This window comes from Mercenaria mercenaria, chromosome 14, assembly GCF_021730395.1.
Source record: "Mercenaria mercenaria strain notata chromosome 14, MADL_Memer_1, whole genome shotgun sequence".
In the NCBI taxonomy this organism is placed as follows: Eukaryota; Metazoa; Mollusca; class Bivalvia; order Venerida; family Veneridae; genus Mercenaria; species Mercenaria mercenaria.
Genome location: NC_069374.1, coordinates 34,595,950 through 34,617,029, shown reverse-complemented (window position 1 = coordinate 34,617,029; position 21,080 = coordinate 34,595,950). Strand labels below are relative to the sequence as shown.

General features: G+C 34.3%; 2 protein-coding genes across 3 annotated transcripts in view; one reads left to right on the top strand and one right to left on the bottom strand.

The window, feature by feature from the left end:
- LOC123527242 (ubiquitin conjugation factor E4 B-like) overlaps positions 1-1,124 on the bottom strand; it is a 40,329-nt gene extending 39,205 nt beyond the window's left edge. Inside the window, exon 1 of the mRNA XM_053522587.1 lies at positions 944-1,124. Coding sequence (XP_053378562.1) covers positions 944-967 — 24 coding nt within the window. The 5' untranslated portion in view covers positions 968-1,124. The remainder of the gene's footprint in view (positions 1-943) is intronic.
- Positions 1,125-1,189: 65 nt separating this feature from the next.
- The window catches only part of LOC123527241 (solute carrier family 35 member E2A-like), a 39,590-nt gene continuing 19,699 nt past the window's right edge, over positions 1,190-21,080 (top strand). The window contains exons 1-2 of one of the 2 annotated variants that reach the window (XM_045306584.2): positions 1,190-1,394; positions 13,296-13,322. The gene's annotated coding sequence lies outside the window, so the exon portion shown is untranslated. The remainder of the gene's footprint in view (positions 1,395-13,295; positions 13,323-21,080) is intronic. The other variant, XM_045306583.2, reaches the window with a different exon arrangement.

The window sequence follows — 21,080 nt, the reverse complement described above, 5'->3', positions numbered from 1 at the left end:
AACAATATTATTTTGCTATTATTTCCTATTAACTTCGTAAACCTTTTCTTTTCCACTATTATTTCAAGCAGAAAATCATTTTTCTAGTCCTTGTTTACTTTTAAACCCATCATGTTTCCGGTGCATGTGACTTTCACTTTCTCCAAGGGAGTTAATTCTAATTTCGCGGTACAGCATCCGACTTGATAAAGCGCTTCCTGTGAAAGTGTAAAATGTATAGGACCCCTAAATTTTCAAAATAAATTTCATGTGTAAGACATTAAAAATTATTGCAATGTAAAATTAACACAGTGGAAGGGTAATTCCGTCAAATATATGGACAACACACAATTCATTTCTGATTTTACTTTGTCAAATGACCGACAAGGGCATTTAAAAATAATTGACCTACGTTTACATAAATAGGGTGTGAAACGTAATCAGCATTCAAAGTAGGTCAAATTTGTTTACTGTAGAGAGCGCTGCACATTGTGGCTCTCGCAAAAATCAAATACCGCGAGACCAGATGTAACGCGAAAATAGCAGCAAGTGGTATAAGGCTTAGAGGGATGACAACTATAAAGTATCAGATCATAAAATAAGTCATCCTCAAATAAGTAAGGCTACCCGCTACCTAACCTGTAGCAAATAAAGTTCTAAACAGGACCTCCAATTCTACTTGGAAACTTCTGCTTCAAAAATCAATGAAACACCTGAAAGAGACACGGCTTTTGTTATTAAATTTGCGACGATAGTGGGGACCAGCTGAATTTTGTTGGGACCACTGAATTTTAAATGTTGATGATCCTATGGACCACTGGGAAAGTTAGTGACGACCCCTGCAAACCCCACTCCATTTCCTTTGAAAACCTTTTTTTTGTGCTCAATTTTCCCTTTCTTCTCTAGCATAACGTTGAACAGCTGATCTAATTTGAAATGGCAGTTCTACGTTTTTCCCCTTTACCTCATCTGGAGTCAATTCACTCATTTTATGCTGTTTTCTGGCTCACTAGACTGTATACAAATAAACGAAAAATAGATGATTCCTTATCGCATGGTAAATCTTTGTTTAGATCGGCAATTGAGACAAAATTTATTTTTTCTCAAACAAAACACGGACAAACAAAAAAGTTGAACGTCTGGTTCACCCGGAAGTGTTTATCATCATGCGGAAGACTTCGGGTTGCTTTGCTTTGTTTTGTCTGAGTTACCTCCCTTAGACTAGAAAACCAAATCGAGATACAACTAGCATTTTTTGTGCTAATTTCAGCTGTAATACATTAAATAGAAAATTTTAGCTTTAAATGCGACGACAAAGTTAAAACAAATGTCTTCACCTACGTTAAAGATCAACAAATTACAGGAAGACTGATAATTGGGCTGAAAACCGCAGCCACGTCATGCCCGTCCTTAGTGTAAGTATGTTCGGATGGGACTTGTTATGTCGCATTTTCGGATACTATGGAACTTTGTTATTGTAAATGTTCCTATACTAGGTGAATTGTCATTCGATCCTAACATGAAATTAAAAACTGCTTATCCACCCTACACGATTTATATAGGATATTTATTTATCACTTTACCAATTAAAAAGAACCTAGTCTTAAGTATCGTTTGATCATCAATTTTGACGCTCATGAGTTTTGACACCCATTTTTATTTTGCTGTCAGATAGTTAATATGAAATAAAACTAAGCCTCAAAACGAGCTCAATGAAGTCAGGTTTAGCTAAAAAAATTATATTACAAAGAAATTATTCATTTCTCAAAAGAAAGTGAAAATTTGTGATAACCTATTTACTTGAAAACGGCAAGTTTCCATTTAGTGACATCATACCTGTTACAGTGAATATCATACTTTACAGAATTTACGGGAAGCTAGTTCACGGTGACATCATTTGCTATTCGCTGCATTCTCGTACTGGCTTCATTATTGACAATTTTTTTTTTATTGTCCATTTTCTGTCAAATATTTAAGCATATAGGAAACTATTTTAGGGGGAAAATGAAAAGTAAAGTGCTTTAAAAGAAAACAAAAAAATATAGTAAATTCATGATGTCATTTAAATAGAAAACCCGGCCTTGTGTACTGCAAACTCGGTAATGATAATCTGTGTGGTCAAAATGGCAAATGTAATTTGCCATAATTATAATGTTTGAAATATTTTTTTGAAAATAACTGAATACTGTTTTGACTGATTCAAAGTCATACATTATTTATGTAATCTTTTGATCAATCAAAAGACATTCTGTATACGCTGCAGAGAGTTATCATAAAGCTCATTTTGCTCTTCAGGCTCGCTATAAGTGAACTTTTATGGTGCCAAATTAACTAAAGTTTGCAAAGCAGGCAATATTTAAATATACTCAAATAAAACATAAATGCATTCATCAGATTTTCAGTAAAATTTAATTATAATTACTATTTTCTTACTTTGGTGTATTTTTATGTCTTTTTGAAATTGATAATGCTAAAATCTCCAATCCTTAAAAACCTATTCTTTCATTTCTAAGCAAATGTTCAGGAATTCAGATCTTGGTTGTCGCTTTCCCTCAGCTATTTTTCAGAGTCAAAATCTTGACAGTCCTTTGACTGAAATTTTGAATAAACTTTAGTTTTTTTTCACTCTGCTGTAGGCCTTGTATCATTTGAAAACGTTAATATTTAATTTATTTTAATTGAGTAGGTTTTGCTGCTCTTTGTCAAACCTTGTTGTAAATAAAGAAGCTCTAGTTTCTAATAGGTTTTCATTGACAGTACCAAAGATAAGGCTGTGAGAAAGGGCTATATACTTTTGTGTCCTCACTGTTTTAGTAATGAATGACTGCTACTAAAAATGAATTTAAAGTGAATAAAAAAAATCACATTTTACAAAGAAATAGTAAAAAGGTCACTGAAAAAGATTAATCTTAACTTGTTCATAGTCCTTTTAAGTTTCAGATCTCAACTGCATTCACATAGAATTATAACAGTCAGATATGATTTTGGCAATACAGGCTCCAAAAACAGTGAATTTTTGGTTAAGAAAGCCAGCCAATCAAAAGGCGTTATTTCTCATGATCCTCAACAAATATGAATGCCTCGATGGTCAGTCAGCAATAATACGAAATTATTATTCAGTAATATTCACTAAATTATTGACATGTTTTAGCCCATAAAATCCACAAAACAGGAATAAAGTAAAGGGAGACATGCTAAAGTTTATAACAGTACTATCTATTTGTATAATTGATCTCATCCCGACACATCCAAACTTATTCTGCATATTTCTGTTAGGAAATCTCAATGAAATGTACGTTGTATTTTTATGCCCCCTTTCGAAGAAGGAGGGGTATATTATTTTACAGATGTCGGTCAGTCTATAGGTCGGTTGGTATGTAGACCATTTCCGGATGATAACTCAAGACCGCTTGGGCCTAGGATCATGAAAGTTGATATGGAGGTTGGTCATGACCAGCAGATGACAGTTACTAATTTTGAGGTCAGTAAGTCAAAGATCAAGGTGACAGTGACCTGGAACAGTTAAACTGTTTCCAGATGATAACTCAAGAATGATTGGACCTAGGATCACAAAACTTGATAGGGAGGTTGATCATGACCAGCAGATGACCTCTATTGATTTTGAGGTCAAAGGTAAAGGTCACAGTGACCCGGAACAGTTAGAACCATTTCCAGACAATAACTTGAGAACCCTGGGGCCTAGAATCACGAAACTTAATAGGGAGGTGGATCATGATATGGAGGTCACTTATGACTGGATAATGACCCATAATTATTGATTTTAGGTCAAATGTCCAGTACACAGTGACCAAATAATTTCTGTTCCCTTTGCAGTTACTGAATGCATCAAGGGGTGCATTTCATGTTCTACGAGCTATTGTTTATATTTTTATGCCCCCGAAGGGAGGCATATTAGTTTTCAACTGTCCGTTTGTTAGTTTGTTCGTTAGTTTGTTCATCACAATGTTAACTTTTTGCATGATGGCACTTTAATCACGAACCACTGCACCCAGGATCTTCAAACTTAACATGCTAATAGTACTTATTGAGTACACGACTACTATTGACTGGGGTCACCAGGTCAAAGGTCACCAGGTCAAAGGTCAAGGTGCTGCGGGGGCATTTGTCACCATTAGTGACAGCTCTTGTTTTTCTTAATTTTTTTTTTTGCAAATGAAAAATGTGGCAAAAGCTTTACATTGTTCTCAAATGTATTGATAGCAGGGATTCACAAGGCATTATAAAACAGCAAAACTTAACGATTTTCCATTCCCATAGATAATCCACAATTGATGGACAATTACATGTTTATCTTAAATTAGATTTACTTTTCCTCTATCAAATTTTCATATACATTGGCAGAAATAAAGTATCTCTGCTTTTTGGCAGTGTTACCTTTAATGAAATGGAAGTAAATTGTGATCTTTTGGTCCTTGCATAAAATTACCACATAAATGGGTGTAAGTGCTTTATCATATATTGTAAATTTGGTTTTTATCAGTTTATTTGGGTTTTGGAGCTGCTTGTGCTCTTCAAAATTTTGGGATGGGTCATAGGGAGAGGGGCACTTACAGTCAGCTTGTCTGTCCATCCGGAGTCATGCATATCTAAAAAACATTTTGACCTAGAGTCATCAGTCCTCAGGATTATAATTCAGCATGTGAAGTTGTGCGCTTGGCATTTTCATTGGTATTTCACACTACCAGACCAGAGTTATGGCTCTGGATTGTCAAAAATATGCATAAAGGGCATACAAGTTTATGTTGCATGTATCTCAAAAAAGTATTTGACTTAGATCCGTGAAACATTAGCGATATATTGCATGTGTAGTTGTGTATCTGGTGTTCTGTTTCGGATTTCACCCAGCCAGACCAGAGTTAAGGTCCTTCAGTTAGCTAAAAAAGATGTAAGTGCTTAAAAGTTTGTGTTGCATATTTCTAAAAAAATACTTCACCTAGTGCCGTGTAACCATTTAGGAGTATTATTCAGCATGTGAATTTGTGCACCCCAACTTCTTTTTTTATGCCTATTAAAATCGCACTGTCCGTCTGTGTGTGCGTGCGTCCGTGTAAATTCTTGTCCGGGCTGTAACTCTGCCATCCATTAAAGGGATTTTGAAATAACTTTGCATAAATGTTCACCATAATGAGACGACATGTCATGCGCAAGACCTAGACCCCTAGCTTCAAGGTCAAGGGCACACTTAGAGGTCAAAGGTTAACAGGGTCAGTTTCGTGTCCTGTCCATAACTCTGCCATCCATGAAGGGATTTTGAAATAACTTGGCATATAGATTTACCTTAATGAGATGACATGTCATGCGCAAGACCCAGACCTCTAGCTCCAAGTTCAAGGTCACACTTAGAAGTCAAAAGTTAACAGGGTCTGTTTCGTGTCCGGTCCATAACACTGCCATTGATAAGGGATTTTGAAATTACTTGGCATAAATGATCCCCATAATGAGACGATGTGACTTGTGCAAGATCCAGACCCCTAGCTCTAAGGTCAAGGTCACACTTAGAGGTTAAAGGTTAACAAGGTCTATTTCTTGTCCGGTCCATAACTCTGTGATTGATGAAGGGATTTTAAAATTACTTGGCATAAATGTTCCCTATATTGAGATGACATGTCCTGCGCAAGACCCAGACCCCTTGCTCCAAGGTCAAAGTCACACTTAAAAGTCAAAGGTGTTTCTTGTCTGGTTCATAACTCATTATCAAGAGATTTGAAAATAATTTGACACAAATGTTAACCATATTGAGAAGGTGTGTCACGCTTATGACCAGGGTCTCTGGGGTCAAGGTCACGAAATGATGTGTGATTTTTTTGCGCAGACAACTGTAGCATTCTTGGGCATGCTTCAGGGGCATTTGTCACCAGTATTGACAGCTTTTGTTTCACTCTGTAAGACAATAGTTATGACCCTTGTATTAGTCAAAAGTATGCATTAAAGACATAAAAGTTTGTGTCCCTTTTGTCTCAAAATATACTTGACCTAGAGTCATAAAAAAATTTGGGATATCACCCAGCCAGCCTTGACTTAGTGAAAAATTTATGGTAAGTGCTTAAAAGTTTATGTTGCATATCGAGGGTTGCCCGCAAAACTGCGGTAACTGCATTTTTGAAAACTTTTCAGGAAAAGCTAAAAACTTCCTTATTTTACAAGAAACAGCTTATTTGACAAAACTTGAAGATATGTTGGAAAAATTTCAATGACTTATGAAAATAAATTCTTCTTTTATGTCTAAAGTTATACTTATCTGAGATATTTGACTTACAGTTACTTACAACTATATTGCATGACTTTTCTAACTTTTAGCAGTCAAGTCATTACCGCAAAAGTGTTGTAACTTGACTTACAACTCTTTTGCTAGCTAATCTATTTCTCTTGCATTGTTGAGGTTTACTGCAAAAAAGTTGTATCTAAAGTTACAACTCTTTTGCAGTATTCTAGACTACAAATTATTTACATTGGTATCAGTTACTACCTTTTGCATTTGAAATGAAACTTAAAATTATGCATTTCTAACTTTTCTTTTGCTTTCTTTTTTATATAAACTGAAAAATCTTAAAACGGCTTGGTGAATATGAACTGTCTGCATTGTTACATTTGCACTCAACCAGTAGTTAAATGCTAATTCTGGTATAGTTCTTTACTTTTCCATAAAATCACACCCCTATACTTCTAGCAACAACTTCATTAGAATGCGAACTGTAAATAAACTTTTTTGCACAATCTGTTTTATTTTCCTATTTAAAGAAGATTGAAACTGCGGGTGTTTGTACACCACAATTATTTTGTCACAGCATTATGTGACACAAGCCATAGTCCTGTAGTCTGTCTCCTGAACTAAATGAGTGGACTGGAATAAATATCCATGACTTTTGTAATGAGAGTAGTATAACAAAATATGAATGTAGCATTTCTATAACAGGCCTCGACAAATTCCTTGGAAGTAATTGTAGTTCTGAAGGATGACTGCTTAGAATTTTCACTTGTCCAGCTTCAGTTTGTACTCATCCTGCTAGGAGAATTTTTTTTACAGACTTGTCTTTTCTGAAGTTCCTTAAAAGTAGTACACAGAGTATTAAATAATCATTTATTGATTGCCGAGGGTCTACCTAATGCAATCATAATATATGGTACATTAAGGATCGAGGGATGAATTATATAGTTACAATTCCTTTTACATCTTTTAGCTGTCTGGCTTCTGCAAAGCTTTTTTTTAATTGGATTAATTCATATTTTTGGTCAAAAATCAAAATTTAATCCTGCAGGGCAAGTACTATAGCAAGTTCCACATGCTCAGAGAAAATTTCTATTCATATTGGCAACAGGATAGTGGATTTTGTTGAAGCCTGGTTAACTTGGCATATATAATATTACTCAAATTATGAGAGCCTGGCATCACTGTTTACACATGCATGCAAATCAAATATAGAGTTTGACATTAATATTATACACTTTTTAACTCGACCTTTTGAAGAAAATACAGAGCTATTGCACTTGCCATGGCATTGGTGTCAGCGTTAATGTTGGTTAAATTTTTTGCTAAAGTCAAATTCTCTGTTACTATCTGAGCTATTGACTTGAAACTTAAAATGGTTATTTACAATCAAAGTTTACATTCCCCATAACTCTGATTTGAATTTTGATAGATTTATGCCCCTTTTTAACTTAAAATTTTTTGGTTAACGTTTTTGATAAAGTCAAATATCAATGATTTGGTCTTGAAACTGGAAATAGTTATTATACACTACACCAGAAGAAAAAATCCACATAACTTAACTCGTAATTTTTGACAGAGTTATTTCCCTTTTCCACTTAAATTTTTTTTTGGTTAAAGTTTTATATAACATCTAGTATATTTGTTACTATCAAAGCTATATTGACTTGAAACTTAAAATAGTTATTTACATCACAGGCTACAACATAAGAAACAATCAACATAACTGTGATTAGAATTGACAGATTTATGTCCCTTTTACTGGCAATGCTCTAATTCAGAGTCAGACACTGAGAAAAGTTGAGGGTGTTGTCTTACGGACAGTTCTTGTTAGATCAACTATTCCAAGAAAAGGTAGAACTATTACAGTATTCATCCATTTGTTGGTGTCAGCATCCCATTTTGGTTAAGTTTTTGTATGTAAAACTGTTATGTAAGTTACAACTGGGAATGGATTGATACTTCATACATTTATTCACTGTGAAGAACTGACTTGCACTGCACAGGTTCCATAACTCTGTTTTGCTTTTTAGCTTGACTATTGAAAGAAGCTATTGGACTCACCCATGCATTGGTGTCCAGGTTTGGTCAAGTTTTTGTATGGAAGTTGGTATCTCAGTAACCACTGGTGGGAATGGATTGAAACTGCACACAGTTATTTACTGTGATAAGTTGACTTACACTGCATAGGTTCCATTACTCTATTTTGCTTTTTACAAAATTATGCTAGTTTTCCGACTTGGAAATTTTTGGTGAAGGTTTTATACGTAAGATCGTAACTTAGTGCCCACGAATGGGAATGGACTGAAACTTGTCATATTTGTTCACTGTGATGTTATGATATGCAGTGCACAGTTTCCATAACTCTATTTATAGTTTTACAAAACTATGCCTCTTTTTCGACTTAGCAGCTTTTGGTTAAGTTTTTGTATGTAAGCTGATATCTCAGAACACACTAATGGGAATGGATTGAAACTTAAGATAATTGTTTGTTGTCATGAGCTGATATACTTGCACAGGTTCCATAACCTTGTTTTGCAATTTTACAGAATCATGCCCCTTTTTCGACTTTTATATTCATTCAGTTGACAGGGCTGTTGAATAGTCCAGCATTGCTGTCGTCCGATAGTTTTTTTTACAAACTCTAAATGCCCTTTTTTGACTAAAAAAGTATTGGTTGAGTTTTAATATGTAAGCAAAATGTGGTATCTCAGTACCCACTGATAGGAATGGATTGAAACTTCAAACACTTGTTCACTCTGATGATATGACATGCAGTGTGCAGATTCTATAACTCAGCTCTGCTCACCCTGGCATCTGCGTCAGCGTCTCACCTTGTTTAAAGTTTTGCATGCAAGTACATATGGCTATCATTTATAGGCATATAGCTTTGAAACTTATTTTTTCTTTTTCTAGGTCAACTATCAACCTCACTGGGTCAAGTCCAATAAATCTGACATGTAATTTGGCCAAACTATGCCCCCTTTTATGACCTAGAAAATCCTGGTTAAAGTTTTACATGGAAATTACTATCTCAAAAACAAAATTAATGTAGATATTGAATTGGAACTTACCAGGTGTCTTTGGTGTTATAAATGTAGGTGATAGCATGAAGTCCCAAAACTCTGGCATGCATTTTGGCCTAATTATGCCCAAACTTATCCTGGTTAAATTTTTTGATGCATCTACAGGGTCACATTCCAGTGAAGCAGCACTATAAAGTTACTCTATCACTGTTCTCACTGCTGCATGTAGACACTTTCAATTATATGGGTTATATATTTCATTGATATAAAGTTAACATAATATTAGTTCTTCACAGCTTCTGTCCTAGGCAGATTATAAAATATGAAATACTGAAGCATAAAAAAAAATGTTTCACATCTGAATGATATGAAATAAGTAACATATAATGAAAATTATGAACTGTAGCATGTTTACAGAGAAAAAATAGGAAAAACAGATACATCACATTAAATTTTATGATTCAAACAAAAAATCTTGTTCTGTCCCTACTCCGAGTTACCTCTCTATCAATTAAGCTATATATGAATCAAATTTTGTATTATATAAATGTAATATCACTTCCAAGAGTGGAAAGTGTTATTTCATGACCCAACCACATGTTACAAATCAAATGATACCGAGTTTAGTTTCCAGCAGATGGTCAAATTTGATAGACTATCATTGCAATAGACTGCTTGTACGAATTTCAGAAAGTCTTGCCCATACGGAAGCAAAACATACCGTCATGATGACGTATGAGTGTAGGTCACATTTTTGTATAAGACACAGTGTAAAATATATCATCACCTCAGTGCAAAAAATGGATAACTACATTGACTTAAAGAAGGACTTGTTCATTTTTTGTGCTAAGGTGACGATATACAGATTTCTGAAAAATGCTTATAACCATGTATTGGTTGCAAAAAGGGAATCTCAAAACCATGTCAATTTGTAAGAAAATGCATTTTTTCTGGCATCAGTCGGCCATTGTTGCACCACCTGTAATTTTGACAAAGTTGTGAAAAAGACTTACTAAAATCAGGAGGTATCTAAAGTTTTATCCAAACTATCTCAAACTTCTCTGACCGCAACACCTTTTCGATCTCATCACCTTCTAAAACATCTCCTGATTACCGTATTTCACCTAAGTCTTGGGACACCCTAAATCTTGGGACACCCCTAAAATGTGGAAAAATAATTATTTTTCTTGACCCTAAGTTTTTGGACATGTATTTTCTCAGCGTATTTTTCGTCCCTAAGTGTTGGGACTAAGGTTTGTACTGATTCAAGATGTAACCCAAATACCGTTATTATACATTGTATGGTGTTGTATCGATCAAAATATCAAATAATTATAAGAACCAAAGACTATTTTTTTTTAACATTTTCGTGTCGTGTTTTTACTAGTAAAGTGTTTTTTTTACCATACCAGTTAAGTGTTGTATTTTTTTTTTGCTGCAGCCAGGTAGTCCATTTTCCGTTACTTGTTTATTTTTATTTACCACTGACTGGAATTTACCCGCGAATCGTACAGATATCAAAACGCCATGCCGGTAATTTTCCATTCCACGAGCACGTGCGACCTATCGTAATGTCTAACTTACAACGCCGTTACTTTTGTTCATCGACACGTTACAAAAAACGCGCGTCACGCATTCATTTTTTGATTTTATCGCTTCAGATTTTCAACACCGATTGAGAAGTAATATAGTTTGAATTCTATAACGATTTTAAAAAGGTATCGACAGAAATGTTGGCAAAATTCTATAAAAACGGTCGAATTTTCATAAAATTACTTGCAAAATTTCAAACAGCGCGATCCTAAATACTGATTTCTTTCTAAAAGTAAATAAATGATACAAACTATGGGCATAAAATTCAGACTTTTGACCAGAAAGTACAAAAAACAGAATAGAAAAATCTTAAATAATGAAAAGGCGACAGCAATTTAAAAATATGAAGTAAAACGATTTTTGGCAAACAGATTTCTGTTACGTGAACTCGTGAACGTAAATAGAAAATGCGGTTAAAAACAAAAAACAATAATGATGTTGTTGCGTATTTTTAATAAGTTTTGACTGAATCTTTGTACATGTACATGTATTTTTTGACACGACACTTTATAATAAGATATTCTTCTCAAACCATTTTGTAATTTCCTTGAGGGCAAATAGGTCACAGAGGTAAGATATCCGCTATTATAGTTTGACACGTTTACCTGTCAGTTTTTACGGGATATTGCACATTCGCTTTAACAAATTAAAAAGAAGCTTTTTTTATTGATTGTTACAACACTAGATCTACTTCTCAGCACTTAAGAACCGAGGCGGTACGATCAAACAGTGATGTGCAACATGGCGCGAAAACATGACGTAATGCCATGAAAATCTCGGGGAAACTATACCGCTTTGATCTCCACTTCTAATGTCATGATACCGACACACTTCTTTTAGCTCTTTGAGGGGGTGTTAATTGATGATGAAAACAAGGCCAATTACTTTGTTTATCAACAGAATAATTACCGATAATCGTTGTTGTTTTTTTCCGCTTTCAACACGGATGGGTGGGGGATGTTACCCGATGACGATTATTGTGTCCATATTTTTGGGACACTTTTCAAAATAATTATTTTTCGGGAAATAAGTCTTGGGACAGTGAAAAAAATAATTATTTTATGCTGTCCCAAGACTTAGGTAAAATACGGTATCTACTAAATATATTAATGAAAAACTGCATTTCTTTAAAGCTTATAAGGGAGCTCTTAATTTTACATTTTAGAAAAAATTCATTAAAGACACTAGGTCATGATACCCGCTTTTATGCCCGAGTCCTAGGTAGTTACTCCCCATGAATTGTCTGCAATGTAAACGTATGTGGTGTAAACAAAGATAGATTTTCTTAATTTTTTTAGTCAGGGGAAAATGCGGCTTGTCCTGTACCCATGTGTCCAGGGCACATTGGTCCTTCCTGACCAGAATCTCGGTAAAAAGGTGCAACCTATACTCATACGATGATGGTACATATTGCTGATCAGTTTTTCTTTTTGCTAAAAGCCATTGTAAGCTATTGATTAATGATTGTGTATGTGTAAAAAAGGTACTTTGACCGCTACAAACTATTGAATTTATATGAAAAAGCTTTCCGAAGCATTTCTATAGGAGATGCATAGTGCATTGAGTTAAAAATTCATTTCGACTCTCTTACCACATCCTTGCATGTAAGTTCTGTTTAAGGCATTACTATAAGAAGCAATATAGGTGTATAACTAAAACAGTTCAAAATTCTTATCAGTGCAATATAGCAGTAAGTCATTTCTTTCTTACTGACAAATGACCATCAGTTTCCCGCAAGACTGCAGTAAGTCAACTTACAACAGTCTTGCGGAAATTGCATTATGTCATTTTGAGTTACAACTATGTTGCATTTTAATTATACAACAAAAGTTTTGGGAATATAACCCTATAATTTTTTCTGCAGGTGTATAATATGAAAATACTTAAAAAAATTCAAAAAAGTGATTTTCCAAAAAAAAGTGAGTTACCGCAGTTTTGCGGGCAACCCTCGATATATATCTTAAAAATATTTCACTTAGAGTCAGTGACACATGAAATCATGTTCAGTGACAGGAAGTTGGGACACCGATGTCGAAAGGACACATAATCTTGTTACTGCTGAATTTCAAATGTATTTCATTAAAGGGTTTGATACGCTTATTGTCCTTTTATCAGAAGATTGTTTTACAATCCCATGATTCTTGAATTGGATGGGCATATTGCTTTGTGCATATTATGCTCTGCGCAATATAAGCCCTACCAACATGAAATCTTGTTTATTGTGCATTGTTAAAATTATATTGTTCTGTTTACATGATTCTTTTTAGGGAAATCACGGGCTTGTTTATTAATGATTAATATTAAGCTGGATAATAGTGTTAGTGTCATAGTCAGTAGATGTGAGCCTATTCTTTTCCTAGGTGCGTCTTATAAGCATGTGCGCCTTGCAGGCGGAAATTGATGGCACACTTGCTCGGTATTTTTTGTGTAACCTTATTAATCTAACTTTACTTTTCTTGATATTTCTTTAGCTATTAAAGGTAATACTTAAATAACAGGTAAGTTAAAGTGGGACTAGCTTACATTAGGTAGAATCTTTCTTTATTTTAACAAATATAAGAGCATATACATGTAGGTAACTGCTTCATCATTTACACCACAGCTTATAGCAAAAAAAGGCTTTTAACTATTTTATCACACATGTATATAAACAAATATGTGCAACAGCAGTTAGGATTCTGGGGTTGGGGGGGGGGGGTAACAAAGAAAGTCTACTTTCTTCTTTAATGTCATATTGGGGGATTTTTTTTCCACACCCTGACAGTGATTTTGGGGGCAGAAATTTGGCCCTATTCCCCAGTCAAAAAAGAGTGTTGTTTTCCCCTATTTCTGAAAAAAAAAACTCCAAAAAAAAACAAGAACAATTTATTTTTTTTACATATCCCAACCAACGAAACCCTTTCTAGATGTAGTATTACATGATAATGTAAACTGTACCATTTAAAACAAGAGAAAATGTGCTTTTAAATCATTTTCTTTTTTAGTGTAACATATTTGTGAAAAATATTCCTTTTGTCACAATGCAATTTTCCCCCTATTTTAGTGGTTACTGCGCAATTTCCCCTCCTTACAGGCGTCGCTGCCATTCCCCCAAAACTTAAAAAAACACTGCCTGACCAAACTGAAATTTATTGAATTTAACAGAGCAACTGCTTTTTAGATCATAAAATAAATACAGCTTACAAACCTGTTATGCTTTATATCATGGCACATATTTAGCTCCCCTGAAAACAAAAAGTATTCAGGGCGAGTTATTGTGATTACTCACTGTCCATTGTACATTAATTGTCCACACTTTCCTTCCTGTAACGTCTTCCCAGGGCCTCCACTGGGCATCAGAAAGTTGTAGCCACTTTTTGAGAGAACTGCCAAATTCAAGCCGATTTGCAGAAATTTGGCCAGATTTTAACAAAAGTCTTGTAGCCACTTTCAAAAATCTGTAGCCAGTTCTTTGAATTTGTAGCATTTGTGGCAGAGGAGGCCCTGTCTTCTCCAAATCTACTCTGTCATTTCTGACCAACAGTGTTCCTTGGATGGTCTTATTTTCACAGCGTCATCACCTTGATTAAAGTTTTGATGCACTTTCTTATTATATCTGATATTACTTGAATGGATTTGCTTCGGACTTGAAATAGTTATCTCTTATCATGACCCATATCATTTGATTTAAGGGCTGTTACTCTTGTGCCAATCTTTTATGAATTATTATCCCTATTACTAAATGAATTTGATTCAAACTGAAAATAGATGTTCTACATCCACCACCCATATCGTATGACACAAGGTCAATAACTCTGGCACAATTTTTTTTTGTGAATTATGCCCCCTTTTTACTTAGAATTTTAGGTTAATTTTGATGCATTTCCCTTTTGCTCTGTTACTACAGAAGGGATTTGATTCAAACTTAAAATAGTTGTTCCCCATCATAACCCACATCATATGACACAAGGGCAGTAACTCTTGCTCCAACATTTCATCAATTATGCCACTGTTTTACTTAGCATTTCAGGTTGATTTTAATGCAAGTTCAATATTTCTTTTTCTGTTGTTACTGAACAGATTTGATTCAAATTTAAGTGTTATTTCACATCATCATCCTCATCATATAACACAAGGTCAATAATTCTTGCACAAATATTTCATGCATTATGTCCAAGGACTTCTGAATTTCATTTCAATTCTTATGCATTTTCACCATATCTCTATTGTAGCTAAATGGACATGATTCTGACTTAAAGTGGTTGTTCCACATGAACACCCACATCATATGACACAAGGTCCCTAACTATGGCACCAATAATTCATGACTTATGCCCACTTTTGACTTAAAATTTCAGGTTAAGGTGGTGATGCACTTTTGCTCCGTGGCCAAATGGTTAAGGTCGCAGACTTCAAATAACTTACCCCTCACCAATGTGGATTTCAGCCTCGCTTAGGTTGTTGAATTCTTCATGTGTGGAAGCCATCAACCCTTGTGCCCGTGCATGATGAAATAATGCATGGAGGGGTACCTGGAGTCTTCCTCCACCATCAAAAGCTGGAAAGTCTCTGTATGGCCTATAATTGTGCGGGTGTGTTGTTAAACCCAACAAAAACAAAACTTTTGCTCTAATTCAGTTGTTACTGAAGGATTTGGATCAAACTTTAAATAGTTGTTCAACATCAATATCGTCATTCACATTGGATTCATTAAACACTCCAGTGATAGCTCTAGCTTCCTTGTTTCACTAGTATCCAGCATTGAAATAGTCGGGCATGCTGTCTCTTGTCTCCTGTGACAGCTCTTGTTTCTATCTAATTCTAAAGTTATCTGTTTTGGCAGTGAAACTCAGATGAGCGATCTAGGGCCATTTTGGCCCTCTTATTTCTTATTAGTATTGTGCTAACATTTGCACAAATATGATATGTATTACTACAATATATTATTGCAACCTGTATGGGAAACACTGATTGTAAGATGGATGCATGCAGAGGGACACATTTGCCACCAACTTAGACCTAATAAATATATCTATGGTTTATATGTGTAAGGCATTAACATAATATCCTGGCGAGTCTTCTGTGGCCAAGTTGTCCAAGTTGCTCACCTCGAATCACTTGCCCAGTCACCACTGTGGGTTTAAAACCTTACTTTGGGTGTAGAATTATTTCATGTGAAGAAGCCTTTGGCTTACAGAAGTTTGGTGGATCTACTCTGGTGCCAGCCGGTGATGAAATAATGTTTGTAGGGGCACCTGGAACTTTCTCCACCATTATAAGCCGGAAAGACACCATTTGACCTGTAATTAGGTTGGTGTGACAGTAAACTGCAAAAGCAAAAAAGTCATAATTCACAGTATAAATACATTTAGCACATTTTTGCATAGCTGAGACATTAAAATGTGTTTGAATTTCAGCCAGAAGTTGATAACTAATCTCTTGAAGTGACTCACAACTTCCCCACATAAAACAAATACTGTAAAATTTAATTTCGTAGGCATGAAATTTCGTGGTTTTGGTCAAAACGGCAAATTCGTGGGGATATGAATTCGTGGATTTCAACTTCTGAATATAAAATGAATGGGAATTTTTCTTGTTCATTGGGATTAAATTTAATGGATTGACTAAACCCTGAAATCCACGAAAATTAGTCCCCCACGAATATTAATAATTTCACAGTATGTAGAATGAAAACATGTTTATCAAGGAGAGCAGTAATCTTGCCTTGCAAGGAGATCAAATTTATGACCTTTCTTTACTTGTGATGTTTGTTAAGAATTCTGTAATGAAATCTCGAAGAAGAACCTTTGAAGGCATAGAACGCAATTAAGCAATATAATAGCAGATTCGGTCTGGTAACATTTAACATATTCATCAGAAATTGACAGCATTTTTAAAAATATTATTTTATGTTCTGAATAAATTGATTCTAAAATGTTGAGTAAATTTAAGGTTTTAGTGCCTGTTTATTTCAGAAAGAAGGGGACCAAGATAAAATTTTTAACAGCTGGTTCCACGTTTGTATAATTAAACCCCAATAAACATATTATATACACCGAGCAAAATTTCTAACCTGTAACCTCACATTTCAAAAGGATTTCAAGATATCAGGGAAATTTCTAATGGCTTTAACATATATCTTGAAATTTTAAAGTTAATATTTGGTATCAACAGATTTACAGACTTCAAAATAGTGCTTCCCACTAAACAGAAAATCCTACAAATTATTAATATAATTATACAAATTTGTTTATAACATCTGGCATTTGTAGGCAACATGTGGATGTATATTACCAACGTAAATAAATATAGACATTTCTATATTGAACTTTTCCAACTTTGGCATTCAAAATACTCTGGTTAGTTAAGACAGGGCAAAATTCTTTGAGGCAGTTCTGCATGTTTGATAAACTGGAAGTGATGTCGTAACGTCATATATCCGGAAAATGTAGAATAAAGACTGGATACGGAAATGAAGATCATTTTATTAAGTTATGGCAAACCGTGATTGAATTTATTACAATGGCACTGTTACTATCTTCCTAATGTTAAAATATACTGTATACCTAGAAATGGTTTTGCGCTATTTAAGTTAACGACTTTTGTGATCAGTGTGTGCCTGCAATTTAAATTTTGTAGCCGGGGGAAACTACCATCTATCATGGAAACGCAAAAGTTTGTAGTTTTATTGGTAGTCAACTGCAAAGCTTCACCCTGATATACGCATGTGTGTATAATTACTAAAAAGTTTTTATCATGTATCATAATATCATTTAAATATATCAGTTACTTGTTAAATAAATCCCGTAAGGTTTTAATAAATAAAGAACAGCAGCAAAGTTTATTTTCATTGACAGGTGAAAACCAAAATGATGGCATGTGAAAAACTAGCTTTCGGAAGGTCAGTCAGGTTTTGCATCTTGTGATTTTCATATAATTTCCTTTCCATTTTTACAACTGAGTAAATGCTAGGGCTGTCATCGATTGAAACGATATCGATGTATCAACGATATTTTTTTGTCGATCGATTATCGATTCCCATTTTCAAAAATCGATATTTTACAGAGAGAAAAAACTACCCAAATAAACACTCAGACCCTAAAAAACAACTAAAGTTCACAAAGTTGTAAATTTGGATAAATGCAAAAAAGGAGTGAAGGCAAAATAAAAATGAAAGATGTTATTAATTTTTATGTATTTCTTTTATTTCATAAATACAAATACAACACAGTCAAACAGAAATATGGAAAGTAGGCAATAAAACTTAAAATAGCATTTACAGGAAGGTATATAGTATGCATATGAACAAATAGGTCGTTAATCTAACTTAATAATCAATATATCGATGTATCGTCGATATTTGTCTTCTGATATATCGGTATCGTCGATACGCCTAAGACCCAATCAATGACAGCCTTGGTAAATGCAGAGTCAGCTTCACTTGTCGATGGTTAATATGATCAATAGGATTATCTTCTGCTTTGTTCTTTCTTTTTTCATCTTTTTTTGTCGGCATAGCAAAATTCTGTATAGACATACTGGACTGATTTCATGTACTAGTATACAGTGTTTTGTGATTGCCAACAGTGCATTGTGGAACATGAATTTTGCTCACGATCACAGAGCGTGGTAGATTAAAAAAAACGTGTTAAGGACAAGTGACCAGGTATTTCCGCAAGTTATGTCTACTCTTACCTTCAATTTTCCCTGGGACTATGTGTTACTTACTTAAGCTATTAAGTTTTTTTCGCGTACTTTGCGTCCGGTGTATTCCACAAATCTTTGTAGCCACTATATCGCCTGTCGTCATAAAAATGCGAAATATAGTGTTTGCAAACGTTTCTAGGTTTACAGTATTGAAACATCTGACACGTTAAATAATTCAATATTCAGTATTATGATGGAATGTTTTGTATTTTTAGCTCACCTGTCACAAGGTGAGCTTTTGTGATCACCCTTCGTCCGTCGTCAGTGCGTCCATCCGTGCGTCCGTGCGTCAACAATTTCTTGTATGCACAATAGTGGTTTCATTTATGATTTTATTTAAACCTAACTTGCACACAACTTGTATCACCATAAGATCTCGGTTCCTTACTTGAACTGGCCAGATCCCATTATGGGTTCCAGAGTTATGGCCCCTGAAAGGGCCAAAATCAGCTATTTTGACCTTGTCTGCACAATAGCAGCTTTATTTATGATTTGATTTTTACCAAACTGGCACACAACTTGTATCACCATAAGATCTTGGTTCCTTTTTTGAACTGGCCAGATCCCATTATGGGTTCCAGAGTTATGGCCTCTGAAAGGGCCAAAATTAGCTATTTTGACCTTGTCTGCACAATAGCAGCTTCATTTATGACTTGATTTTAACCAAACTTGCACACAACTTGTATCACTATAAGATCTTGGTTCCTTTCTTGAACTGGCTAGATTCCTTAATGGGTTCCAGAGTTATGGCCCCTGGAAGGGCCAGAATTAGCTATTTTGACCTTGTCTGCACATCAGCAGCTTCATTTATGATTTGAATTTAATCAAACTTGCACAAAACTTGTGTTGCCATAAGATCTCAGTTCCGTTGTTGAACCGGCCAGATCCCATAATGGGTTCCAGAGTTATGGCCCCTTGAAGGTCCAAAATTTGCTATTTTGGCTTTTGCAGCCATATAGAGACTTCATTTATGGTTTTATTTGATACAAACTTCCAAAATATCTTCAACAACAATAAATCTTGGATTCCATGACAAATCAGATCCAATCGTAAGTTCCAGAGTTATTTTTTTATATCTGATTACCTCCCCTGATTGTAGTCAAAATGGATTTATATCAGTAAGTACTCATAGGACTTATTTGAAATGTCATTATTGTCATTAGTTGGACTGAGCCAATCAGGGTAGATAACTATGGACTGATTTTATGTCAAATTACCTCCCTTTATTTCAAATTAAAATGGGTATATCTCTGTAACTAATGAAGATACTGATCTGAAATTTCATTTATGTCAACAGATTTATTTGGCAGATCCTTCTTTCGTTCACTTACAATAATTTTCTTTTTAATTACTTCCCTTTTACGTTAATATAAATAGCTTATTTTTAGTAACTTTTTTTATTATTGGCTGTAGGGAAAAACCGAGACCACTTTTCTGTGGTACAACATGGATGTTACCTCCAATTTTTAGGCGTATTTTGACATATCTGTACCTTGTAAGAATTTTTTTTCTTTGTTAAATATCTTTCCTTTGTTGTTCCTGTCCTTTGGACTTAGATCTATATTTTTTCTGAGGACCTTCTTGTCCTCAAGTGCAATGATAACACGTGAGCGATATAAGCCATCATGGCCCTCTTGTCATAAAAACTGATTATTTTTTTTCTTCTGCTGAATCTGCAATATTCAGTAGGCATGTACTACTAAAGGTGGTTAATCACATTTTGTTGGAGTCATGTACTTTTTCAAAATTTCAACAATGGATTGTTTACACTTATTTATGATAGAGTGCTTGTTTTAAAATTTGAATTTTTCCTATCCTGTGTGACCAGCCAGAATGGAGTTATTTTAGCAAAATTATAAATTATGTACTCTAAGGATGAGTTATTGTATTATAATTGTCAAAACTATATTATTTTAGTTACAGAAATTCACTAGAAATGCAAGTTTGTAAATTATTATTATCTCCCTTTGCCTATCTTGGTCGTGCAACCAAAATAGATAGGAAATTAATTAATTCCAAAGCTTAGTAACGACCAGCTTTAAAACTTTGACTTTTGGTTCAGATTGTTGGAATATCCCTTATTTATGTCTATCAAATGTGAATGAAAACTTAAAAATTATTTTGAAATGAAAGATGCTTGGCTTTCATATTAAAGAGGGGTAATAATATAAAAATAATAAAATATACAATTCTAATAGGGATCTAACTATATGTATTTGTTTCTTTTATTCCTATAATAAATCTCTGATAGAGTATACGAAAAGTGAAAATATCATAAAATGTTGCTTTAATGTGATTGAATATAAAACCTATTGTTTTTGTTCTTTTGGTTCAGGTTGTTAATATTCTAAATAATATCTATCAAATGCAAATATAGATTTAGAAATTATATTGAGACTTAAAGAAGTAGTCCACTTTTTCATACTAATCATATTAAAGGGGAGTAATTAAAGAATTTCAGAAAAAACAATAAAACATACATTTCTGATAGGGATGTTACTCTATAAAATAGGGCTTTCTGTTCCTGAAATAAATCTCTAACAGAATTTACTAAGAATGAAAAATGTCAT